Source organism: Trichoderma harzianum, assembly GCF_003025095.1.
Source record: "Trichoderma harzianum CBS 226.95 unplaced genomic scaffold M431scaffold_17, whole genome shotgun sequence".
In the NCBI taxonomy this organism is placed as follows: domain Eukaryota; kingdom Fungi; phylum Ascomycota; class Sordariomycetes; order Hypocreales; family Hypocreaceae; genus Trichoderma; species Trichoderma harzianum.
In genome coordinates this window covers 174672-197878 of record NW_020209265.1, presented here as the reverse complement: position 1 = coordinate 197878, position 23207 = coordinate 174672, and the positions used below count along the sequence as shown (strand labels likewise).

Sequence of the window (23207 nt, the reverse complement as noted above, 5' to 3'; positions counted from 1 at the left end):
GGCTTCACAGACTCGCTTTATAATTTACCAGCTGTGGCGGCGGGATCCGTCCTGGCATCGTCTTCTCCCAAGCACTCATGGCTTGTAGAATCTTTCCCTCATCCCCAGCCTTTGCCACAATGACCACGCCGTATTCTCTACCATTGTAGTTGTCAGCATATCCCAACGGCGCCACTCCGGCAGGGTATCCTGCAGCAGCAGCAACGGTGACAATCCGCCCGTCTAATGGTCCTATGAGCACTTCGGCCCCTGTATCTTCATAGATTCGGTCAAATCCGTCATCTTTGGCTATCTTGCGGATGATTGAGACAATATCTTGCCGCTTCTCCTCTGCCAGGTTACTCTTCAACGTATTTTCGAGCTGCTGTTGGCCCGGAAATGCTGGGACGTTGTCAACTTCTGGCTTCTTGCAACGGCTTTTCTCGTTCAGGTGATGTCGCTTACCTGGTGGAAGCTCCAAGTCTTTGTGATCAGAATTCCACTGTATCAGCTCCTCAACTGTGCGTAACGAGGATTCGGTGTATTCGTTGAGAAAAGAGTTGATTTCACCGCCAAGATATGAGTTCCATACCGTTTCAAGGGCATCCTCAACCTCCCAAGTAATCTCATCGACTTGTGGCAACACGACATTTTCCGTCACTTCTGCTCCAGACTTCCGGATAGTAGCTATAGCTTGGAGAAACTCGGAAATCTTTCAGATGATGAATGTCAATATTACAATAATTGGCCTAAATGATAAGCATGGCTTATACTTACTTGTTTTTCGCGGACGATTTCGATCCGGTCGCAAACAGCGGGATGGAGCTCCCACTTATTGGGATCCACAAAGGCAACTTTCTGCCCTGCCCACGTCTTCGTGAGATAAGAAGAGTGATCTTGCTCCATCATAGCTCCGATAAAGTTAGCAAGGTCTCCAGAGCTTTTGGCCATGCCGCCAAGACTATCGGTAATTGGAGATTGTGGCGATGTCCCCTTTGTATCTAATGCTCCAACGGTAACTTTCATTGCGTACAGAGAAGCCCTTCCAGCTGGTTGTGTGATGGATCCGTCAGATTCGGCCCCCAGTGCTATAGGTGCGAACCCAGCGGCCACAGCTACGGCAGATCCAGATGAAGAACCGCATGGAGTGCTGTGTCCTAAAATCTTATCTCCATGCACATAGCCGCCCCTGATATATGGTGACTGCGTCTGGCCGCCGACTGCTGACCACCCGGTTACTATTCCGAATCCTTTTGAGCCAGCCCATTCCTGACAAGAAGAAACACAAGTCAACATCCGTAGCCCAGGAGAGTGGCCTCATGAGATTACTTACAGATAGATTGGCTTTCGCAATGATAATCATGCCAGCCTTCAGAAGACGATCTTTCATTGGAGCGTTTGGTGCCTTGGCTCCAACAAGAGCATAGGAGCCGCAGGTAGTGTCCACGCCGAGTGAAGAGTCGGTCATTACATTGTCTTTGACGACAACTGGAATTCCGTGCAGAGGACCGCGTATGCTGCCAGTGGCTCTTTCTGCATCAAGAAGTCTGGCTCGTTTAACAACGATGTGTTGTGGTACAGTTGAAATGATTGCATTCAACTTCAGACCGTTTTTGTTGTGCTGCTCAATCTGACCAAGATAAATATTGATCAAATCTAGGCTTGTGAGATTACCTGATGTTAGAAGCTTTTGCAGTTCCTCGGCCGTGGTAGTCAACGGATCGACCTTGCCATATGATGCGTTAGAGACGATGCGCTCGGGGACTGGCGGCGCTTGGATATCCATCTTTGAAGAGGCTCACGTAGGAAACGATGGGTTGAGACGGAGGAGCCTTGAGCTTCAATGCCCCCATGTGACGATGAGGTAACCTTTTGCTCATTTATGCCCTAGCAACTGTGTCTGTGTGTAAAATCTCGACACAACGCGGCATTTTCTTTTGCAATAATGTAAGGCATTTTGAATGATCCGTCCAATGCTCTGTGCTGTCTTTATGTAACCGCACATTCCAACACCCAACATCTACCAGTAACATCTAATTATCGGGCCCAGTCGCTTAACATGTGTGACGAATAGAGAGGATAACAACTCGTGAGGTAACTAAAGGGTCCGTGTTTAATCCTCACATGATTTCCGCCGCCAACAACCAGCCTGCTCATCCGATACATCTACACCATCCCCAGTGCCGACCTTTCTAGTGACCAAGAATCGAGCGCTCCAAGGATCATGTTATCTCCGCCATATACGGCCTGCAGTATTTTGCTCTTAATCCTTATGTGCTCTCTGGCGTATTTCTTTCGACTGGCCTGGCCATTTCCGCGGCCCTCGGGGACCCCACGGCGAACGATTGATCTGTTAACTGCAACCGCAGAAGATCTCCAACAGCTCTTGACGACTGACGAGCTCACGAGCGTTGAATTGGTTGATCTATGCTTCGCTCAGATGGATAGGCATGACAATTATCTTAGAGCCGTTCTACAAAGAAATCCACAAGCCAGGACGGTGGCGGCCGCCCTGGACCTCGAACGCAAGAATGGCCACCTACGCGGGCCCCTTCACGGGATTCCCATCCTCGTCAAGGTTTGCTTCACCTTCACTTGAGTGACTCAATCTACCTGTAGATTGCAAGAATAACTAGTTCTTAGGACAACATCGCAACCCATCCAAGTCTGGGAATGAACACGACGGGGGGAAGTCTTGCTTTGCTTACATCGCGACCGTCAAAGAGCGCTGAGGTTATAGAAAGAGTGAGTCGTTGGAGTGTCTAATCTCACCGCGAAAAAAATCCCAACAAAATGCAGATTCTTGAAGCAGGGATGATTATCATAGGGAAAACACAGTTGTCAGTGAGTACTTCCGTTGAATTGGCTATATTTATCATATCTAACATCCAGATCATCAGGAACTCGCTGGGTTCAAGTACGCAACTGACACGGCTTCGTCCAGCCTCGTCCAACTACGTATCTATTCTCCGTCCGGTGACTAATGTTTTCTTGCAGGGGCTCAAACATCATGCCTGGATGGTCGGCTTTAGGCGGTCAAACGCAATCTGCATACACTACCGGTGATGTAGACTTGACCGATTGTATCCTTGGACACTCGGTGAGTAGTGGAAAATGACCACTCATTAGCTGAGACGATATTTGTCAAGAAGATGGCAGACTTGACGTCCTAAAGCACTTACTAATGTTGGCAAACATCTGAAGTCGCCCTCTGGCTCATCAACATGCTCTGCCGTTGGCGTCAGCGCAGGGTATTCCCCTTTGGCGATAGGAACGGACACTGGAGGATCTTTGATCACACCGAGCACCCGAGCGGCATTGTATACTCTCCGACCAACGATGAGCCTGGTCCCACAGGATGGCTTGATACCTCTGTCCCATTTATTCGAAACTGCGGGACCGATGGCAAAATCGCCTGCTGATCTGGCAAACCTTTTGGATGTCTTAGTCACTCCAAAGGAAAGCGGAAAGAGAAAGTTTCATTCTCAAATGATGGCTGGTGACTTTAGAGACTTCAAAATCGGGTTTCTCTCTCCAGCAAAATGGTTCTTTGACTCTGATCTACAGCGCCCAGTGCCAGAAGCCACGGCGCAGATAGTAAGCTGAATGAATGCTGGAACTCTTTACAGACTCACTAAACAAACATCTCCAGAAAAAAGACACTCAGGCTGCTTACGCAAAGATAGCGCTTACGGCAAAGTCCTTCAAAGAAGTAGAACTTGTATCCATCGATGCATTTGAAGTGAACGGGCGGCATAGTTTCTACGACATTCAAGGTTAAACAGCCCTCTTGCTCGACTGTCACTGAAATATGATCTAACTTGTTCAGCGGCTCGGTTTAAACCCACGTTCGAAGCTTGCCTTGGAACCCTCGAGTATTCCCAAGTACGGACCCTGGATGAACTCATAAGGTTCAACCAGAACCATGCAGAAAAAGCACTTCCACCAGGCAAGTCTGCCATTCGTCACACAAGTCCCTAGTTTCCCACTGACCCTACTCAGACTACGACAACCAAGACCAGCTCCAGAACGCCGCCACAATGACAATGTCCGATGAAGAGCATGATTTTCTTCTAAGACACGCGCGCAAAGTTGGCCGAGACATTGGCATTGACAAGACACTCAAAGAATATGACGTGGATCTAATCATTGCGCCAGCTGACTCTCCCGTAAACTTGTTAGTATCGGCTGCCGGTATGGATCCATGACAGCTCAGTTACTCGTAGGCATTTGTTAAGCATTGATAGGCTACCCCTCCGCAACGATGCCATTGTCATACCTCGAGTACAACGGCCGGCCCATTGGTTTGGTTGCATTTACGACTGCCGGAGGTGAAGGAATGCTGCTAAACTTTTTGCGTGCGTATGAGAATACCTTTCCAAAACGACGCCCCCCTGGTCTCCTCTAAATCAAGACGTTATACAATAAGAGGCAGTAAGGAAAGCCATTGCGGTTGTAGTTATGCTAGCACCACGCTTCTATAAGACATAATCCCGTCAAAATACTCTATTTATCAGGCACAAAAGCCGCAGCTATCCGTGAACTGTCAAAGTACTCCCGATACAGAACAATCTTGCCATTCTTAGCGCGGAAATATGACACATAATTCTGCTCGTACTTTTTCCCCGTCATCGTCACCGTTCCAGTCATGGTGAATTCGACAAAAGCAGCATCCTCGCCATCGATGGGATAAACCTTTTTGACTTGGACGTTAAAGTCATCGCCCATACTGCCGACGAAGCCCGCTACTGAAGCGCCAATGGCCTCGAGTCCCTCTACTTTGGTAGGGTGGGGATGAGGCGAGTTTGGCATTTCCACGACGGCATCGGGGGCGTATAAGCTGAGCCATGCCTGTTGGTCGACCTTGAGGGTCTGGAAGTGCTTCTCGACGAGTTGTGTTGCGTTCATATTGGAGAACCTGCAGTAAACGCTATGAATGGGACGTCAGTTAGGCAGAGTGCTTGCATGATATTGATTGAATGTCTCACCTTGATGAGAGCTGGGATGGAACAAGTACGATCTGGTATCACCGAATACGGTACTCTCTCAAAAATATTCTGTGAGAAAGGCGCTGTCACGATTTCTAGCATGGGCTCAAGGGGACTAAATAGTTCTCGTAGAAGGATTTAGTCTTGGGCTTTGTTACTCCTACAGTCGAACCTGAGTTAATGATCCATAGTGGAAGGAACATTGAGTGATTCTCCGCTGGTTGGTCAGAAAATGACATACATGGTCTGGCTTATCCGCTTGGATATGGTTAGGCCAAGATTTTGTGACTGTATTGAGCTTAAGTTGTAAAGCGCTTGTTTATGGTTGATTCTTTTAGCTAAGAAGAGTCTAGTTTAGGGTCCATGGAACAGATCAGATAGCTGGGGGATGATATTGAATGTGTGATTGGCTTGTAATACATGCAGCTAAATCCCAACAGCTGAATCACGCGTTGAAGTTTTGTTCTATCAATACATTTTCGGCTTCGTTTTCGCTTTCTCAATTGGTATGAATGAAGCTGTCGTCTCTGGCCCTGTCGAGACACGATGATGTCATCCTGGAGATTAGGTAAGTCAGGTAGCATAAACTCTGAAGCTGTACAGAATGAGGTACCCGAGCGTGTACAAACTGTGTTGGGCTCATCCTCGATTGTAACACGTTGCACACAAGGCACGATCAAGTCTGAAATAGCACAGTAAAAATTTGCCCAGAGTAAAGCACAGATCGAAACAGGCTCTTCCATGCTATTTTAAGAAGCGGCAACAAGCTATGCTTTGCATTGCACACCGTGTAAAATTCACGTAAATACTGTACGTCGCCCTTGGAGCTTGCTTGCATTTCTGTCCAATGACATGCCAGTCGCGTTCGTGTCCTTTTTGCTGCATCATCCAATCTTATCGCCCCTTCGCTTCTCTTCAACTACCGTCCATCTTTTGATCAATCCTTTCTTATCTCGACGCCGGATCGCGCAATCTCCGCATCTCGTTCTTCTTTTCTCTTATCTTTTCTCTTTCTCTTCTTTTTTTTCCTTCTGACCGCTCACTTTCCGGATCCCGGGGCACCCAATCCGCCGCCATGGTGCTCAACGTCTTTCGCATTGCTGGTGAGTCCGTAGACGTCCCTCGACCTCGGATCAGGGCGACGAGCCGAGATGGATAGATGCAGATGCGCTAACGCAGGAACAGCGGATTTCTCGCATCTGGCGAGTATCCTCATCTTGCTGCACAAGATGGTACAGCTCAAGGTGCGTCTCTCCCATGCTGCCGGCCCTTTCCCTTCACCTCTCTCGAAGCTTGACTAACTCGGCGCCTCGCCTTGTAGAGCTGTTCGGGCATCTCCTTCAAGTCGCAAGGCCTGTATCTGCTCGTCTACCTCACTAGATACCTCGGTACGCCTCTCACCAGCCATAAACAAGGTCCAATGGCAACACAGATTCGAATTCGACCTAGCTAACATAGGGCAGATCTCTTTTCGACCAACAGCATCTACAACTTCGTCTTCAAGGTCCTCTTCATCGGCTCCCAGGGCTACATCATCTACCTCATGACCAACGCCTACAAGCCCACCAACGATGTCAACGTCGATACCTTCCGAGTGCAGTACCTCCTCGGCGGTGCCGCTATCCTCGCCGTCGCCTTCCCCTACTATTACACGCCCGCCGAGATCATGTGGGCCTTTTCCATCTGGCTCGAGTCTGTGGCCATCCTCCCGCAGCTGTTTATGTTGCAGCGCACTGGCGAGGCAGAAACCATCACGACTCACTACCTCTTCGCCCTCGGACTCTACCGCGCCCTCTACATCCCCAACTGGATCTACCGCTACATCGCAGAGCCCAACCATAAGGTGGATTGGATTGCCATTGTCGCCGGCCTGATCCAGACGGTTCTCTACAGCGACTTTTTCTACATCTACTACAACAAGGTTCTCAAGGGCAAGAAGTTTAAGCTGCCTGTTTAAGGGACAAAGGGCTTTTGCTGGGTGCTTTACAAAAAAAGGAGGTGACGCTATTGCCCTGCGACAGGGATTGGAACAGGTCATCACTCTGGGGTCTGTTCAAGGTGATGAAAACTTCACGGCAGACCGTTGTGAGGACTTGTTAGTCACCGCAAACAAGGGAGCTCTACGGCTACGACAATGCACGGGATGAAATTAGTTTTACGGGGAGAGAATGATTGCATCGGCGGCGTTTGATGGTATGCTCGGTTTGAGGCAGTAAGGGAAAGGGCGTCATCTCTTAATATGAGGATTTCGTGAGTTTGGGCCATGTACGTTGTGGACGAAAAAATTAGAGGGCAATCAATTGAATGTGTTTGAATCTGGAACGGGGGGGGGGGGCAAGGTATGAGCTATGTATGTGATGCATGCGGTTATGCGCATCCAGTATTGAATAGAGCCACAATAAAAGATGAGGGCACGTTCAAAAAAAAGAATTCAATTTATTAACACAATTATCATGAAGCTAGAATGTATCTAATATTTAGATACCTGAAATGCTGCCAAAAAAAATACATTTGATGAGGCGATTTAAGTTTCGCGGTTCAGAGGTCATGCCCATCACGTGATAGTCATTCATCATCAACCTCGCCATCTTTCAAGCGTCAACTTTCACGCTCTCATCCCCAGCACATTCACTCCTCTCCCTGCGTCATTTAAACTCGGGATCCTACTTCACCATGGACAGCGACGCGCCGGAAAACGTCGAGAAGCAGATTGCCCCCGAAAACGGGCCCAGCGACGCCGTGCCCGATCCCATAGCGCCCGCCGGCCAGGACCTGAGCAAACTGCCCACGCGAAAGGACGTTTCCCTGCGAGAGTTTCTCAATAAGATTGACGATTATGCGCCCATCGTACGTCCTCTCTTTTGTTGCGCATATTGAGATTGATTGCTTCTAGATGGATTGTGTGTTGCTAACCTCTGTTTTTCTGCCCGTCATAGATTCCCGATGCAGTGACGCACTACTACATGACCAAAGCCGGTCTTCCTCCTCCTCCCCAGACAGATCCTCGTCTCGCCCGCCTTCTCGCGCTCGCCACGCAAAAGTTCATCGCCGACGTCGCGGCCGACGCGTATCAGTACAGCCGCATCCGCGCGTCCAGCAACACAAACAACCCCATGGGCACCCTCGGCGCCGCAGCTGGATTTCCCATCCCTGGTCAGCAGTCCGGGCAGCCGGGCACCAAGGATCAGGGCAAGGGCGGACCTTTGGGTATTCAACGACCGGGTTTTGGAGGTGGTGGCCAGGGAGGAAGCCAGAATAGGACGGTGTTGACAATGGAGGACCTGGGAATGGCGGTTGGCGAGTATGGCGTCAATGTCAAGAGGAGCGAGTTTTACCGATGAGGGGAGGGATACATGGGGTATAAATGATTGCGGCTTAAAGATTATATCGACAATGTTTTACATATGGCGTTGGGGGGATAATGGCGTTGGAAACGGGTTTTATCAGGGCAGGCCTACTAGGTCTTTAGTTTCGTTGGTCCAACACAATACGAGCTGCTTTATTTCTTTTCTTCTTTTTTCAATTTTTATTGTGCCAATGATTCAAAGCATGCAATAAGTCGTGGCATTATGGCGTTGATACAAGTAACTGTACATTTTCATCCTCTCTTCCCCATTCCCTCCGTTCCTCGTCTATTTCCTGTCCCAAATATTCGGTTTCCGTGTGCTATGCCTCCAATTAGCCATCTATGCATAACCGCCAGAAAAACAACATGGTAATCCAATTTACTCACGGCGCAAATTCTCCCAGCTTGTGCCCCACCATGTCCTCCGTTATCGTCACCTGGTGGTAATCCTTGCCATTGTGAATCTCAAAGTTGAGGCCGACAAAGTTGGGCAGGATGGTCGCTGAGCGGGCCTGTGTTCGGACGGGAGGGACTTTATCGTTGGGTCCCTTGGGGAAGACGATGGAAAGGCTGTAGAAGTAATAGAATGCGTGAGTGGGTGGCTTCTTGATTGCTTTGGAGGGGCGGTTCTTACGGGACGAGGTTTGGGCCTGGAGGAAATTGGAGTTAGTGATTGTTGAAGATTTTGGATACTTGGGGAGAATGAATGTTACCTTTCCAAACGGAGCGCTTGAGAAGCGCTCGAGTGGGCAGCATTTTGGCTGTATTGCGATCTGGGATATCGCAGCTGGATGGCTATTGGTGGTGATGATCTCGAAATCTTCAAGAGCAATTGGATCACGTGATAGGAAGTGGTGACATGTGCTGGGTCCACATGTCCAATCTGGCGCGGAATCTCAGCGCTTTATTAGCGGCTCCAGGTATCAATCTAACTAACTTACTGCCATCCAATTCCCTATGCCAACTAACAAGAGAATGATATCCATCCTCTCAGCTCTTAGGCCAGTCGCGTGCTCATTTCCATGATCAACTCACACGCAAATTCTGGTGTTTCACAGATCAGATCCTGAAAGCCTTCGCCCTTACACAAGTCCTCTACAGTGCAAGCACAGAAATCCTTCAACAGAGTACGCAGCTTGTCCTTCTCCAGCGTATTCTGGAACGAGTATCTCACCAGGCCAATAATGTCTCCCATGCGTTCCGGATAGAGTGTAAACTCCTTCAAAGTAACCCAGATCTTATGAGCAGAGAGATCACGCAGCTCTTTGATGTCGTATTTGTCCGCCAAGACGTAGAGCCGAGCGTGGGAAAGGAAGACTTCGCTGTAGTCCTCACAGCTCTCTTTGTTCTTGCGAGGCGTGAAGGGGGTAGTTGGAGATGCATATGCAGAATTTTTATTGAATTTCTCAATCATGGTTTGTTTTTTCGCTGGCTTGATAGATCCGGCTCGACATTGAGAGCAAGTCGTGTACTGCCTTGCGTCACAGTTAGAGCAGCACTGAGTGTTAAAGTAGACATTTCTGCAAGACTGGCACGTCACATTCTGGTTGTAAGTCTCTACCAGCGCGCAATGGTGCCAGGTCTCGTCCTGTGTCTTAAATGATGCGAGAGATGTGGCGGCAGGAGATAGTAGTTTGATGATTTTTAATTTTTTCGCACCCGTTTTAGAAGTCGCAATTTGAGAGGCATCTAAAAGGATTTCCGGTTCTTCAGGTTTGTAATCTCCCGTATAAGCCCATTCACCAAAGCGGAGGAAGGTTTTCTCATCAATGTCTTCCCAGCAAACGCAATGCTCTTTCGACTCTTTCATGCCCCCATTCAAGAGTTTGTCAAGTGTCTTAGAAAGTCTTGTTATCGCAGCTTCGTGCATGATGAATTGCTTCTTCTTAGGCCCGACAACGAATTTGAATGGCTTAGAGGCCAGAATGCTAATCCCAGAGTCAGCATTAAATGCAACCATCATGGCGGGCAATCTCTTTAACAAACCTCTCATACTTGTTATCCATGCTTGTTGGCAGTTACGAGGCTTGTAGACGAGTGGGTACGATGGGTTGATACCCTACCATGCAAATGGTGCGTAGATGTGTGAAGATCTAAGAGTCGGCATCATAATTCTGGGGCATGTGGCTGCTATTTATGCTTCGAGATATTCAACTGTGAAGCCAACAGGAAAGGAATGACGCATCAAAACATTCGCTAGTTAATGTCGTCAGGCAATTTGCAGCTGTGGAAGGCCTACAGTCCCGGGTAGGATGAGTGAATGCAGGCCTCCGAATACAATCACAAGCATGGCAGGACATGATGCGTTAATTAATGATTTGATCAGAAAATTATTTTTTTCTCGATTACGGATATCTGCAGGAGCATGTAACAATACAGATGCACTTTGCTCCAATGGAATTGTGATCAATCGTCATTGTCGGCCTCCCACCTTGGTGGAGTGGGGGATCGATCGCTCTGATAGGAGCAAGAAGACTTTAATGCATAGGCAACCAATTCATACCTGCAGAGCATTTGTTTACATTCTTGGTCCATTCATTAAACGTCTCCATCCGTGATTCTTGCGACCATTCTTTCCCATGGGTAAATTTATTTAATATTTACTTTCCTACGGCCCTGTGAAACAGACAAATAGATCTACAGCAGCGGAAGTTGTACTACATATCTAGGGTGAATGAAGTCACGATATCGAAGGAAGGGCCCTCGAATAAATGATTCAATCAATTATTTAATTTACGATATGGACGAAATAACTCAATATGAGCTAGCTTATCATCTCATATCTACTTCACGTCACCCTTACTCATGGAGCTCATGTACTTTGCTCCGAATCTCATCACCGCGGTGTAGGGTAGCAGCGCATCATCATGTGTACCTCAGGTAGGTAGGCAATATTACTAGATGTTGGGAAGAAAGGTAGTAAAATAGGAGCTTGAGTTACGTTGCAGTAGAAATCGGATCGAATTCATTTATTTTGCAGGTATAAGACTCTATTGTGTCGTAACAAAATGGTAGCGTAACTCTCAAGCTGATATCAACACCCTGGTGTGTCGAAAGCGTCAAACAAAGTCCCTAAATCCCAAACCTATTGACTAGAGACAATTGGTGTTGAGCCTCAGATATTCGTTTACATCCATCTCCTAGTCCCGTTATGGCTGAGAAATGAACCTCCATGCCCCGTCTCTAATGACGAGCGAGCAACTGCCGCCAAGGAGCTCTCCGCAGCAGTAACTGGGTCCATCGCCTTAAAGCCCGGCGCATAATCATTAAATTTAGCCATGATTGCCTGTAAACGTAACGAGTCATCGCTTGATACTACTATCAGTCAGTAGGCTGTCGAATAATTGGGCCGTCCGAGATTGAATCATACAAGTGGCATCACCCTCTGCGGTGTCGACGAGACCAGGGCATATGGTAAAGAACAAGAGCCCTTCATCTTGATACGCAGCGTTGAATTTTGCAAACATGGTGGTCAAGGCGGCTTTGCTTACGGCGTAAGGAGCTGCGTTGGCGAGTTTGAGGCTGTTTATGAATTCTGGGATAAGATTAGCACTAACTCAATCTTCTTATGCATCGCCGGAAATCTTGTGCGATAATATAATTAGCAGACTTACCGATATCTCCCATACCACTCGATATTGCTACAATCTTCTTCAATTTGCCTTCTCGGACCAGTGGAAGGAAAGCATAGATGGTTTTGAGAACTCCCACAACGTTAATCTCGAAGCTCTGCTGTGCATCTTGCAAGACGGCCGGCACATCATGTTCGCTGATTCCAACGCCATTAGCCATCAATCTAGAAGACGATATCGTCCATTGTATGCCTTACAAGTCTTTAAAGTTTTTCAGTTCTGTGGCTTTGCTCACGTACGCGGCGTTGTTGATCAGGACATCTAATCCTGCGTCTCCAAGGAAGCTCTTCGCTTCCTCTGCAGCCTCTCTCAAGGCTTTGTCATCAGTGATGTCTGCAGCTACAATATGCACATTGGATACGTTGTCGGCGCTTAGGCGAGCTCGAGTAGCGGCTGCGTCTCGAACAAGTCCGATAACTTTGTTGACGGGATCTGATGCCAGAACCTTGATCATGCCATACTATCGTATTCGAGTTAGCATTGCGATTGATGCGATTATCCAAGCAACATACACCAAGTCCTCTGCTTGCTCCAGTCACAAGATAGCTCGGCATATTGATTAGAGTAATTGGTTGCTATTCAACGTATTGTGCTGGTTAGGGGATGTGAGACATGAACAGTCCATCCATCAGACGCATCCGTTCCTGAATATATATGTATCGTCTTCACTGTAAAATCACGGATTCTCATTCAATGATACTAGCGGAGTTACTGAATTCCAACTGAATTAATGATTTAATTCAATGACAAATGAGAGAGTTGATTAACTGCGATAGAGCTGCGAAATGCATGCGCCTTGGCTAATTCGGAACTCCGAGTACGGACAACTCCAACCATAATACCACTTACTAATGCCCATGAATTAATGAGATTATAATGAATATGATTTCATTTATGAAGTACAATAAAGAACTGTTTCAAAAAACGTTAGCGCATGAACAGGAAGCATTCAGGTATACAGCAAGATACGTGAAAGTGTTAATGGACTGGTGGCAGACAACGCGGTCTATTGCTTCACATTACGGTGTCATACTCTAGACATACAACTTTTTCTTCATTAAAATCCAACTCGTTATATAAAATTTCTACACTCTAACCAACATTTCTTTACGATTTTACACATCTTTCAACGTAGATCCTAGAATAGTGGTTACAAAGTCGCTGCCAAAAGTAATGGCTGGCGTCTGAAATCCTCCCTTAGCCTTCCCCTCCAAGACCCTTCTCGCAGCCTCGATACAAGCCACAGATGTAAAATCGTATCCATTGGGCGTGTGAAGAACCGCCCTCTTGATGGTCCCATCATCCCCCTTGGCAACCACAGCAGCATGGTATCGGTTTTCTTTCCTCTGCTCCTCCATTGGACCGTCTGGCAGAGCTGCTAAATCTCCTGTCGGAAAAGCACCTCCAGACACATGGACAAAAGTCTTGATGTTGGGACTATTGGTCGACTTCCATATGGTGAGCAGGTCTGGAAGTGTCACTGGAAAGCAGCTGACTGAGCCCTTCCCGTCGTCAAAGTCAAACTCAGCCGTATCTTGGACATTCTGCTCGATCAATTGACCATCTTGTCTCTTTAGACACTCAGCTGTTACGCCTTCCGCTGTGCTGATTGCTGAGCCACGCGAAATTGTTCCGGCGACGAACAGAGCAACATCAATACTGGCCACCTTATTGAGAGTTTTGATGGCATGTCCAGCTAAGCAGCCAAGCATTGCCACGCTGCCGCCACACCCTGGCAAAAGCATAACATCTGCGGTTTTTGCCTCGTCGTTCTTCTGTTCTGCCAACTGGTAGCTGATCAGTTCAGCAGATACGTCGAGATAGTGTACTCCGGATCTTATGCAGGCATCCATTAGAGGCTCGGCGGTACGTGCAAATGGCCCGGCACAACTGAGTAACACATGAATGCCTCGCAAACCATTGTCTACAGCTTGGCGATCATTGACATCGAATGTGCGGTACGCAAACCCAAGCGAATCAGCGAGTTGCTTAACGCGGTCAGTGCTTCTTCCAGCTAGCACAGGATTGAGGCTGATGCTTTTCGAGTATTCGCTTGCCAGGCGACCGGTATAGCCCGTGGCCCCGTAGATCATGAAATCGGACATCGTGTCGAGGTGTCTGTCTGTAGTTGTGTTTGAGCGTTGAGAGGTGTTGGTAAGTGGTTTTGACACAGAATTGAGTTCTTAGACTAGGATTGTCCCAAATATACCCTCCTGGGTCTCACATCTTGAGTGATAGACTGCATAAATGCCCAAGTCTCCATTCATCGTGGCTGCTTCAAAAATCTTTATCATCTTTAAAATTATGGACTATGGTCCACTTTTGAGCCTCTATGTTTGATGCACTCGGAGTTCCGGGTGCAGTGTTGAGACAAGCCCATCATTACCAATGTTCTTTTCTCGGAGATGCATTGCGACTAAACAACATTTGTCAGTGGAGAATTTGTAAGATTCAAATTAATATGAACAACTTGTGCTGTGTTCTAAGTGTTATACGTTTGAACGGGATCTACCTATATATGATACTGAAGATACTCTCATTTTTGACATGATAACTTTGAGAAATTTAGAAAACTATCAAACGACTTGTTCACCATTAGACTCTTATTCATCGTCACAATGAAGATCCAAAATCCAGCTGTTCCTTTCGACTCCACAGTCGTCATCATTGGGGCCAATGGCTACATTGGCGCTGAGACCTGTGACAAGTTCCTTGAAGCAGGATACCGGGTTCGCGGCACAGTCCGCAGCGTTGAGCAGCATCGGGCTTGGATGCACGGGATTTTCGACAAGAAATATCCCGGAAAATTCGAGCTAGTGCAAGTCGTTGACTTTGAGACCGACGGGGCGTTTGATGAAGCATTCAAGGGTATGGAAGCCACTCTCGTACCTGTTGGGTGGGTAGTGAGCCAAGCCGGCTGATTTGTGTAAACATTTAGGTGCCGCCGTAGTCGTCTACGTCTCGACTCCCACCATATTTGGTCCAGACCCGAGCCAGGTGATAGATCCCGTCGTCAATGGCACCATCAACACGCTCAAAGCCGCCGCTCAAGCCAAGGTACAGCGTTATGTATATCTATCCAGCTCTAAAGCCGTCGAGGCAGCCGTCTACAACGTGCCACACAAGATATCGGTAGACACATACAACCATGAAGATCTTCGCAAGGCCCGTGAAGAGCCTACAGTTCCTACGGTAGAGAGAGCCATGGCTGTGTACGGAGCAAGCAGGGCTGCTGCAGAACTGGCTTTCTGGTCCTGGGTGAAAGAGAACAATCCTCCCTTTGTCGCCAACTGTGTTGTTCCTGATGGAAACTTTGGGCGCGTGCTGGATGCAGAACAACCCAATGGCACCTCTGTGGGAATGCTGAAGCGCGTCTTAGACGGCGACTGGAGCCGAGTGATGACTCTTGGTTCGTACCCACTCTCTTATACATGGATCTTGCCGCGAACGATGAATGTATTCTTGTCAATATGCTAACGGTGAGTATTAGCTTGGATTATTAATGTCGAGGACTGTGCTCTCCTGATGGTCGCTGCCGCCGTGCTGTCTTCGATTGCAAACGAGCGTATCTTTGCCTATTACAAGCAGGCCACTTGGAACGAAATGCGCGCCAAGGTTCGTCAGCTCTATCCTGACCGCCCGGAGCTTGTAAAGGGGGAAGATTCCGACGTTGTGGGCAGAGACTTGTCGACCGCGGATGAAGTTGTGAAGCGAGCTGAAGAGGTGCTCAAGGAGCTTGGCCGACCTGGTTTCATCAGCGTTGATGACACTATACGTGATTTCGTGGATACTGTGTACAAAAAAGGCAACTAACTTCGCCATATATCTTCTCCTCATAGACTCAATCTTTTGAGGGGGATCTGAAGCCAATAAATTGTGTGTTTTATTTTGTCGACTTACACCGTGCTTTTTTTCAGGGGCATTCAAGGCTTGGCATTGATAGCGCGGCATCCGTAGTGCTCGTGAAATTTTCGCTGTGATCATCGCCAGTCATTTCACCGAAGCAGCTCGTATACGGTGGCCCGTTAACAGTATTTGTCCGCACAACTCATGTTCTAGCTGATAAATAGATTTAATGCCGTATCTACTCTGCGCCTAAGCTGAGCATATTGCGCTATATGAATGACACCCGGAAGTCCGGGAGAGCCCACTCAGCCAAGAGATGCTAGTTCATCTAGTAGTACCTATTCTGAATAGCCACCTCCGTAGGATTGGACGCCACAAGGCGTGTCTGTTTTATTAAGTAGCCCACCTCTTCCCAGGCATTCGGAAGTCCGAACCCTTGCCCTCTTCTTGACATTGAATCCCATGCATGAGTCGGAGTACCAATAGGAGAATCTCACCTTCAACTCTCCTATATGCCTTTGTTACGAAATTCACTCACGTGTCCACGCTGCTCTCGTCGTTTTACAAGAGGTGGGTTTCCGTTCGTATTGATGTGATAAAGTAAAGGAGAGCAAGGCTAACCGAGTAGCTTGCAGCATCTTCATTAACAAGACACTGCAAGCGCTGTCTCCAGGATATCAAGGGCCCATCAAGACGGAAATCGTGCCGAGCTTGTGCACGTGCAAAGCTGCGCTGTGATCTGCAGCGACCGAGTTGTAGTCGATGTGAAGAGCGCAGTCTCACATGTGAATATTTGTCGAGAGATGGCACGACAATAGTGGTATCAACGGCGGAAAAGTCTAATATTCACTCAACACGGAAAAATGCATCATCTACAAAGTCGATTGGCAAAAATCGGCTAGCAGAAAGCGACGATGCTCTCTCTACGATTGACTACGGACCAGAATCCACACCTCGCTCCCAAGCGGACAACTCACAGGATACTGCATCAGATCGGGATGGCACGGTAGGTTCCGTGACTACAGAATCCGAAATTGGACATGAGGTATTGGAGAATAGCGAAATTGGCAATCCGGAACCGATTGCGCCTGAGTTAGTTGTATCCAACTACAGACGTCGGTTGCTACTCAACGAAGCACGACTCACTCCGAATACCGACCCCGTCGCCAGACACACGATGCATTTCGTGATCCGCGTACTGAAATCTTGGCCTCGAATGATGGGCTCACATCTCACAAGCCAGCTCCCGCCCATGATCCACAGGCTCCAGTTAGCAGATGGCATACCGATCCCTCTGGCCAACTGTTGCACGTTGGCCAAGATGTGGATTATGCACTCGGAGGAGAGCCGTGACTTGGTGCAAAGAACAGTACACAATGAAGTCCGAAGGCTACTTAGAGACGTGAGTCGTGGCCTAAAGCTTTCTACCAATTGATTGATACAGCTAACACGACATGTTCACATTAGTATGATGAGTACAATGCGATGGAACTTCTTGCAGCCGCACAGTCGATGCTCATTCTCCTCATCATCCTCTTTTTTGGGATCGGACCCTCCCCAGCATTGGCTCATCCAATTGATGCACAACTGTTGGTTGACATGTGGAACGTCAAACACAAGTTGGCTAGCACGGGCTTGTTCCTAGAGCAAGAGTCGAATCATACAATGCCATTCTGGAAAGAATGGGCAATCGTCTCCGCCAAGCGCCGCACAATCGTCGGGCTCCATCACCTCGAGTTTGCGTGGTCGCTTCGATTCGGATATCCAATCCTCACGTGCTTTGAGCTGGGACCGTTCCCTGCACCCGCTGCGAGATGTCTTTGGCAGAGTGACGGGGAAGAGGAGTGGCAGCGCCTTTACAAAGAATGGCTAAAGCAGTGGGCTGATGGGGGGAGTTACAAGATGACGGAACTGTTTCGAGTCAATGGTAGCAAGGAGAGTGATGCTTTGGATGCTAGAAGCGAGCTGTGGCTGGCAGAAGCAGACGAGTTTGGCATGATGCTCATGGCGGAAGGTATGTATCTTTTCTGTATCAATTCCACTCGGAGTCAGGCGCATCACTAACACATATAGCGAATGGCATTGGTGTTGAGTTCTAGATAGCCACAGGCAGAACAGATGTGAGATGTCCTTGTTTGTTACATCTCATTTAGACTTTCAGTACCCTACAGGCCATAAAGTTGCGTGTACCGGATATCGAAACACCGATATTAAAAAGAATAGGAAAAACATTAATACAATGCACAGATGATATCTGAGTATGACCATCTCGAACAATAAATGTCGGAGTGAGTGAATAGAAAGGTAAACAAGTACCTTATCACCTTATCTTCACCCGGAGGTACCTTTGGCCCCCAATTTCGCCACTCTGGCTGTAGGGTAGCCAAGGCATCACGTGGTGCAGCGCTATCTCGCCCAAGACCCTCATTAAACCGATTGATTGATTACTATCTAGACAAGTCACAAAAAGTTGCGAAGAGTCGACGAACCAGCTCTCAGACCTTCCAACAGCAGCGGGTCTGTAGCGCTGCATTGATTTGCACGTCTCGACGGCATTTGCCAGCCTGTGCTTATTTTTCGGTGGTCGGTTGCTTTGTCGAGTCTTATCGCTTTGTTCGTTTGGGCTGCTTCTTTTGCGGACTTTCGTTTGCGGGAATCCCATTTTTGGAAGAAGCCAGCTTGTCACTGGGGGGAGAAAGAAAAAAAAAAGAATCGGAAATCCATCACCAGCTCGCTTCAATCAACGCCCTCAACGCCATCGACGTCGTTCTTCGCTCTTTGCTCTGCTCGTTTCGAATTCCGTCCCTCGACTCTCGACTTCTCGCCTCGTTTCCTCGTCACAAATCCATCCAATGCCCGAAGCAACGGCCTCCGGTGCCGACACGGGCGGCGCTGCTCGTTCTCGCGAACACAACCAGGGCAATCAAGGCCGCTCCTACACCGTCGAGCAAAAGGCCGCCGTCCTGCGAATCCGGAAATGCAAGCCCACCGCCTTTTACGACATTCTGGGCCTCGAGACCGTCCGCACCTCGTGCTCCGACTCGGATATCAAGAAGGCGTACAGGAAACAGTCGCTGCTGACACACCCCGACAAGAATGGCCACGAGCACGCCGATGAGGCCTTCAAGATGGTCAGCCGCGCCTTTGGCATCTTGGGCGACAAAGAGAAGCGAGAGAAATTCGATAAGTTCGGAACAGACCCCGACAGCCGGTTTGAGAGCGCCAGACAGCAGAATCCTTTCTCAGGCTTTGGGTCACGGCAAGCTGCAGCGGCAGGAGGTGGTGGCTGGGGAGAGGATGAGATGACGCCCGAGGAGATGTTTGCGCGTTTCTTTGGCGGCGGCGGCGGTCCCTTTGGCGGAGGCTTTGGAGGTGAGTAATTGCTATGAGCATTGGAGCAATGGTTACAGTATTACCGAAAGATGCTGACGATTAAGCGTTTGATACAGGTCCCCAGTTCGTCTTCAACTTTGGCGGTGGCCCCGGCATTCGAGTACACCAATTCGGCGGCGGCGTGCCCCGAGCGAGACCGCGACAGGCCCAGGGTGACGGCCCTCAACAAGAACAGTTTGGACTCCAGACGCTGCTGGGTCTTCTCCCCATCCTCCTCTTCTTCATTATCCCTCTCGTTACCTCCATCTTCTCTGGCGGCTCCTCCACACCCGCCACTCCTCGCATGGTTTTCGACGACCCCAAGGCGCCCTTCACCGAGGGCCGCACAACACCAAACCTCAATGTCAAATACTTTGTCATACCCTCCGACGTCGCCTCATATAGCAAGTCCAAGTTGACTCAACTGGACCGTACAGCCGAAATCAACCTTGTGCGGCAACTGCGGTACGAGTGTGAAAACGAAGTCATGCACAAGAGGCAATTGAGGGAGAATGCTATGGGGTGGTTCTACCAGGATCCGGAGAAGATGGCCGCAGCGGATGCATACAAGATGCCCGCATGCCAAAGGCTAGAGACGCTTGGCGTGAGCCGGTCATAGGATTAAGGGGGAGGCAAAAAGAATTATAGGCATTAATGAGTGAGAAACAGGCATTAAAGACATTGATATGATATTTTATATACTTTTGAGGGGAAACGACTGCGGGGAGTTGGCGTTTTCTTTGTACGATGGCGTGAGAACTATGAACCTTGCATGGCAGACATGACATGAGCATGAGCCGAATTGATGCGATGACGATGGGCGTGCGAGGGATACATGTAAGAGACGGACTCCATATATATATATATATATATATATGTCTACATTTTTTTATACAACACGGGGTGAGATTTGATGGAGGGCTATGGGGAGGGATAAAGATAGGATGAGGTTCTATTCTATTCAATTGAGTGAGAGAGGGTTTACTTGGCCATTTGCGAGTGATTATGCATATGAGTAGATAAATTTTCTTTACATATTCATATAATCACGAGCGACTTGCTGTGAATATTCACCTTCTTTTCGGATGAAGTGGCGATACAATTCAAGGGCATTACTACATGGGGGCCATGCATGTGAGCCAAGCTATTGATTCAGCTGAGGATCACCACAAAGTCTAGCCGTTCTCGTCCCTTCCACAGCCTCTAAACTGCCAAATTCTGGGACCCGCCAGGCCAATATTCGCCTCGAGATGCTACTTGTAGCTTCACTGATTGGCCTGATGCTGCTGCCCCGCCAATTATCCCGCGATGCCCAATATTGGTCTATATTTGCGAACATATAAACTGCCCCCGCTCTGATATTCTTGTCCTTGAATTCTTTTTCTTCTCTTATCGATAATTTGATCTTATATATCTTGATTATTTGCCGTAGAAATGGCGGACTCAGAGGGTAAACCGATTCTACACATCAACTTCGGCGACATCACCGACCAGCCGCTGTCCCTCACCGGAGCTACACCACACCGATACCGCTTTCTCGACGGTGATGCTCTCGCTCATAAGTCAACACTCCGCGTCTTAGAATACGAAGATCTTCCCTCAGTTCCTTATGCCGTCATCTCATACGTCTGGAGAGGCCTCTCTACTCATCCTGATGAGAAATCTTCGCTTCCGAATATTCACGTTACAGGTGCCGAAGGCGCGGATCCGATATCTGTGGACGTTCTGAGACTCGTTGCTCTGGCTGCGGAACAGCATGGGTGTAACTTAGTTTGGCTAGATGCTTTGTGCATTCTTCAGGCGAATGAAGATGACAAGGCGTGGCAGATTCAGCGCATGTATGACATTTACCGCTCTTGTCAGGAGTGCATCGTTGCTCCTGGCGGTCTTCAGAGACTCGTTTCTCTCACGGAGGAAACTTCGTGGGCAAGTCGAGCGTGGACTCTACAGGAAGCAATTGCGCCGCCTTCAGTGCACTGCTTGTTTGCATGGGACCGTGGCGACTGCTATATTCAATCGAACATGTTTGTGGAAGTGAAGGAGATTGAGAAGGGCGTTGCAGCCATTGCGCCGCTAAAATCTACACTGGAAATGGCCATGAAGGGGAGCGGCGTGAGTATGCACGACCGCCAGGGAAAAAAGATGGAGTTGTCATCTGAAGACTTCAAGATTAGCATTTTCGGCGACATGGCTCGAGATCGACCTCGTGTTAGGGAACTGATCGATGCAATGGACATGAAAGGCAAGACGGGCATGTTTACTGCCATCTGGCGGTCCTCGTTTATGAGAGCGGCGAAATACCCTGTCGATACGGTGTTTAGCGTCATGGGTATCATGGGGGTGACGCTTGATACGAGCAAATTCAAGAATGAGGATCGGTTGGGTGCGACGATTGCTTTGATGCAGGGAATTTTGGCGAGGGGAGAACATGCCGAGTGGTTGGCGATTGCGACGAAAACGTTGCCGAATCCAAAGTTGTCGACGTTGCCGGTTTTTCCTCAGGTGGATGCCGCACGGAGACCCATTCTAGAGACCAAGGACGGGATGAAGGATATTGGGGATGTCATGGACAGCGGCTGGAGACTTGCAAACACGCCTAAGGGGATGATAAGAAACGATGGATATTTCCGATTCAGCGCATTGTCAACTTCTGTGAAAGAGAGCAACGAGGAAACGACGTCTGCGTCCGTGTTTAACTCTGATACAACGGGCACCTGGGAAATTGCTCCGTAGGGGAGCGGGTCGCATACGGCTGTCCTGATCGGTCAGTGGGAACAGTACAATAATGGAGCATTCGGGATGATGATTAACCCAAGGAACCAATGTCTGATGATACTGAAGGAACATGCTGCCGGCAAGTTTAGCAACGTGGGATATGCGTTTGTCAAGAAGGAAGTTTTGCAGAAGGGGACTTGGAAAGAGAGTCTGTTTGTAGTTGGAGGACCAAATTGAACGGGGGAAAAGCGAGTCTTTGGAGAAATAGAAAGACGGATCAACCAATGAGCTCGGAGCGGATATTGAAGCGGCACGGAGGCGGACACGGATGTGATGTGGATACGAGAGCGGACACTGCAGATAGCGGAGTTGAATACGCCTGTAGATAGTCTGAGTCGTATAGCGATAGCTGTGCGGAATAATGAGATGAAGAAGGGACTGAGTGATTTTATGTTTGTTGAGACGGAATTATGACTTTGTATTGATAAAGCAATGTGGCAATGTCATTTATAAAGGTTTCTTTTCTTTAATAGTTTTACTTGATATAGGTGGGAATATTTCAGTATTTAGAGTCTTGTTGTTATTAATTACCATCGGGTTTAATGGTCCAACTTGTTATCCGATTCCGAAAAAATTCTTTGACAACTACCTCAGCTTAGACAAGCCTAGACAAATTGAGAGAGAAAATATAACCTTTGTCAACTCCTATTTCTCAGCTAGTTGAATAGCCTCTCAATGCAAACTCTCTTGATGCTGTCTTCATGTATCCACTCCTGAGCGATGCCCCGCCAAATTTTCGATCCCCTCGAGATTTCCCTTTTGGGTAATTATTTCTGCTTTAGCCTTCACATAGCACAAGCGGTGTAATTCCGCATTTGTCAGCCCAAGCTTTACGCCCCAGAACAATGATTGACCATCCAAAAAGAGTACGACATGAAGGGCGGAAACAAGAATAGTTCCAGACTATTCTCTAGCTCTCTATGTCCGTATTGTAACCTTGAAGGAAATGGGCAGACTCAAAATCTGATCATACTTCCGCCCTTCTCAAGTTGGGATTTACAAGCTAACCTAAACTCCGACGCCCTGTCTCTTTTCATAGTTGGTTATGCCCGATGATTTCCAGAAGGATTGTCGATTAGAATTAATAATCTATCAAGATTGTAAATCTGGCCAAGGAAGGCTTCGTGATTCGTTTGTTGTGGATCGTCAGTTGTACGCGATACGAAATGTGGCTGAAGGACCTTGCTACATCGCATTTCATATTGACGCGAGGGTGGGTTGAAGATGGTTGAGAAGAGTATAATAGACGTAGGACGCCATCGCCAAGAA

At 48.2% G+C, this 23207-nt stretch overlaps 13 protein-coding genes across 13 annotated transcripts; 7 read left to right on the top strand and 6 right to left on the bottom strand.

Annotated features, from left to right (window-relative positions):
• Positions 1–4: 4 nt before the first annotated feature.
• On the bottom strand, positions 5–1765 carry M431DRAFT_500070 (hypothetical protein; the record flags this gene model as incomplete). The annotated part of the gene is made up of 4 exons (XM_024917882.1): positions 5–381; positions 445–691; positions 757–1248; positions 1313–1765. 4 exons carry the CDS (start codon positions 1763–1765, stop codon positions 5–7), a joined length of 1569 nt encoding a protein of 522 aa, XP_024769274.1.
• Positions 1766–2251: 486 nt separating this feature from the next.
• Positions 2252–4387, top strand: M431DRAFT_500069 (hypothetical protein; the record flags this gene model as incomplete). Its single annotated transcript, XM_024917881.1, has 9 exons — positions 2252–2557; positions 2623–2739; positions 2818–2819; positions 2977–3079; positions 3184–3576; positions 3632–3755; positions 3809–3928; positions 3982–4173; positions 4227–4387. The coding sequence occupies 9 exons, from the start codon at positions 2252–2254 to the stop codon at positions 4385–4387; spliced, it is 1518 nt and encodes a 505-aa protein (XP_024769273.1).
• Positions 4149–5084, bottom strand: M431DRAFT_271175 (hypothetical protein). The gene is made up of 2 exons (XM_024913949.1): positions 4968–5084; positions 4149–4909 (listed from the first exon to the last, which is right to left on the bottom strand). Exon 2 carries the CDS (start codon positions 4885–4887, stop codon positions 4486–4488), a length of 402 nt encoding a protein of 133 aa, XP_024769272.1. The 5' UTR covers positions 4888–4909; positions 4968–5084; the 3' UTR covers positions 4149–4485.
• Positions 5085–5863: 779 nt separating this feature from the next.
• M431DRAFT_153277 (hypothetical protein) lies at positions 5864–7261 on the top strand. The gene is made up of 4 exons (XM_024912877.1): positions 5864–6070; positions 6153–6211; positions 6289–6355; positions 6431–7261. Exons 1-4 carry the CDS (start codon positions 6043–6045, stop codon positions 6922–6924), a joined length of 648 nt encoding a protein of 215 aa, XP_024769271.1. The 5' UTR covers positions 5864–6042; the 3' UTR covers positions 6925–7261.
• Positions 7262–7640: 379 nt separating this feature from the next.
• M431DRAFT_97400 (hypothetical protein) lies at positions 7641–8308 on the top strand (the record flags this gene model as incomplete). The annotated part of the gene is made up of 2 exons (XM_024924932.1): positions 7641–7814; positions 7904–8308. The coding sequence occupies 2 exons, from the start codon at positions 7641–7643 to the stop codon at positions 8306–8308; spliced, it is 579 nt and encodes a 192-aa protein (XP_024769270.1).
• A 145-nt stretch (positions 8309–8453) lies between these two features.
• Positions 8454–9189, bottom strand: M431DRAFT_271134 (hypothetical protein). The gene is made up of 4 exons (XM_024913948.1): positions 9027–9189; positions 8948–8963; positions 8701–8883; positions 8454–8633 (listed from the first exon to the last, which is right to left on the bottom strand). Exons 1-4 carry the CDS (start codon positions 9067–9069, stop codon positions 8600–8602), a joined length of 276 nt encoding a protein of 91 aa, XP_024769269.1. The 5' UTR covers positions 9070–9189; the 3' UTR covers positions 8454–8599.
• Positions 9065–10572, bottom strand: M431DRAFT_512754 (hypothetical protein). The gene is made up of 2 exons (XM_024919901.1): positions 10300–10572; positions 9065–10241 (listed from the first exon to the last, which is right to left on the bottom strand). Exons 1-2 carry the CDS (start codon positions 10317–10319, stop codon positions 9311–9313), a joined length of 951 nt encoding a protein of 316 aa, XP_024769268.1. The 5' UTR covers positions 10320–10572; the 3' UTR covers positions 9065–9310.
• A 1043-nt stretch (positions 10573–11615) lies between these two features.
• M431DRAFT_97294 (hypothetical protein) lies at positions 11616–12499 on the bottom strand (the record flags this gene model as incomplete). The annotated part of the gene is made up of 4 exons (XM_024924917.1): positions 11616–11848; positions 11928–12082; positions 12143–12405; positions 12458–12499. 4 exons carry the CDS (start codon positions 12497–12499, stop codon positions 11616–11618), a joined length of 693 nt encoding a protein of 230 aa, XP_024769267.1.
• A 561-nt stretch (positions 12500–13060) lies between these two features.
• M431DRAFT_486592 (hypothetical protein) lies at positions 13061–14050 on the bottom strand (the record flags this gene model as incomplete). The annotated part of the gene is made up of 1 exon (XM_024916402.1): positions 13061–14050. The coding sequence occupies one exon, from the start codon at positions 14048–14050 to the stop codon at positions 13061–13063; it is 990 nt and encodes a 329-aa protein (XP_024769266.1).
• Positions 14051–14563: 513 nt separating this feature from the next.
• Positions 14564–15758, top strand: M431DRAFT_97390 (hypothetical protein; the record flags this gene model as incomplete). The annotated part of the gene is made up of 4 exons (XM_024924930.1): positions 14564–14813; positions 14884–15002; positions 15072–15354; positions 15436–15758. The coding sequence occupies 4 exons, from the start codon at positions 14564–14566 to the stop codon at positions 15756–15758; spliced, it is 975 nt and encodes a 324-aa protein (XP_024769265.1).
• Positions 15759–17270: 1512 nt separating this feature from the next.
• On the top strand, positions 17271–17979 carry M431DRAFT_125921 (hypothetical protein). Its single transcript, XM_024912260.1, has 2 exons — positions 17271–17805; positions 17865–17979. The coding sequence occupies exons 1-2, from the start codon at positions 17277–17279 to the stop codon at positions 17888–17890; spliced, it is 555 nt and encodes a 184-aa protein (XP_024769264.1). The 5' UTR covers positions 17271–17276; the 3' UTR covers positions 17891–17979.
• A 569-nt stretch (positions 17980–18548) lies between these two features.
• M431DRAFT_271057 (hypothetical protein) lies at positions 18549–19866 on the top strand. Its single transcript, XM_024913947.1, has 2 exons — positions 18549–19163; positions 19229–19866. The coding sequence occupies exons 1-2, from the start codon at positions 18644–18646 to the stop codon at positions 19780–19782; spliced, it is 1074 nt and encodes a 357-aa protein (XP_024769263.1). The 5' UTR covers positions 18549–18643; the 3' UTR covers positions 19783–19866.
• Positions 19867–20597: 731 nt separating this feature from the next.
• On the top strand, positions 20598–21896 carry M431DRAFT_486588 (hypothetical protein; the record flags this gene model as incomplete). Its single annotated transcript, XM_024916401.1, has 1 exon — positions 20598–21896. The coding sequence occupies one exon, from the start codon at positions 20598–20600 to the stop codon at positions 21894–21896; it is 1299 nt and encodes a 432-aa protein (XP_024769262.1).
• Between the last annotated feature and the right edge of the window lie 1311 nt (positions 21897–23207).

Coding starts and splice junctions, on each gene's coding strand:
- M431DRAFT_153277 (XM_024912877.1), top strand. CDS start 6,043: ATGGTGCTCAACGTCTTTCGCATTGCTG. Junction 6,071..6,152: donor CAACGTCTTTCGCATTGCTG/GTGAGTCCGTAG, acceptor ACGCAGGAACAG/CGGATTTCTCGCATCTGGCG. Junction 6,356..6,430: donor CTACCTCACTAGATACCTCG/GTACGCCTCTCA, acceptor AACATAGGGCAG/ATCTCTTTTCGACCAACAGC.
- M431DRAFT_271134 (XM_024913948.1), bottom strand. CDS start 9,069: ATGCTGCCCACTCGAGCGCTTCTCAAGCGCTCCGTTTGGAAAG. Junction 8,634..8,700: donor AAGCTGGGAGAATTTGCGCC/GTGAGTAAATTG, acceptor TTGGAGGCATAG/CACACGGAAACCGAATATTT.
- M431DRAFT_125921 (XM_024912260.1), top strand. CDS start 17,277: ATGGAACTTCTTGCAGCCGCACAGTCGATGCTCATTCTCCTCATCATC. Junction 17,806..17,864: donor CATGATGCTCATGGCGGAAG/GTATGTATCTTT, acceptor TAACACATATAG/CGAATGGCATTGGTGTTGAG.
- M431DRAFT_512754 (XM_024919901.1), bottom strand. CDS start 10,319: ATGGATAACAAGTATGAGAG. Junction 10,242..10,299: donor ATGGATAACAAGTATGAGAG/GTTTGTTAAAGA, acceptor CTCTGGGATTAG/CATTCTGGCCTCTAAGCCAT.
- M431DRAFT_271175 (XM_024913949.1), bottom strand. CDS start 4,887: ATGAACGCAACACAACTCGTCGAGAAGCACTTCCAGACCCTCAAGGTC.
- M431DRAFT_271057 (XM_024913947.1), top strand. CDS start 18,644: ATGCCCGAAGCAACGGCCTCCGGTGCCGACACGGGCGGCGCTGCTCGT. Junction 19,164..19,228: donor CTTTGGCGGAGGCTTTGGAG/GTGAGTAATTGC, acceptor CTGACGATTAAG/CGTTTGATACAGGTCCCCAG.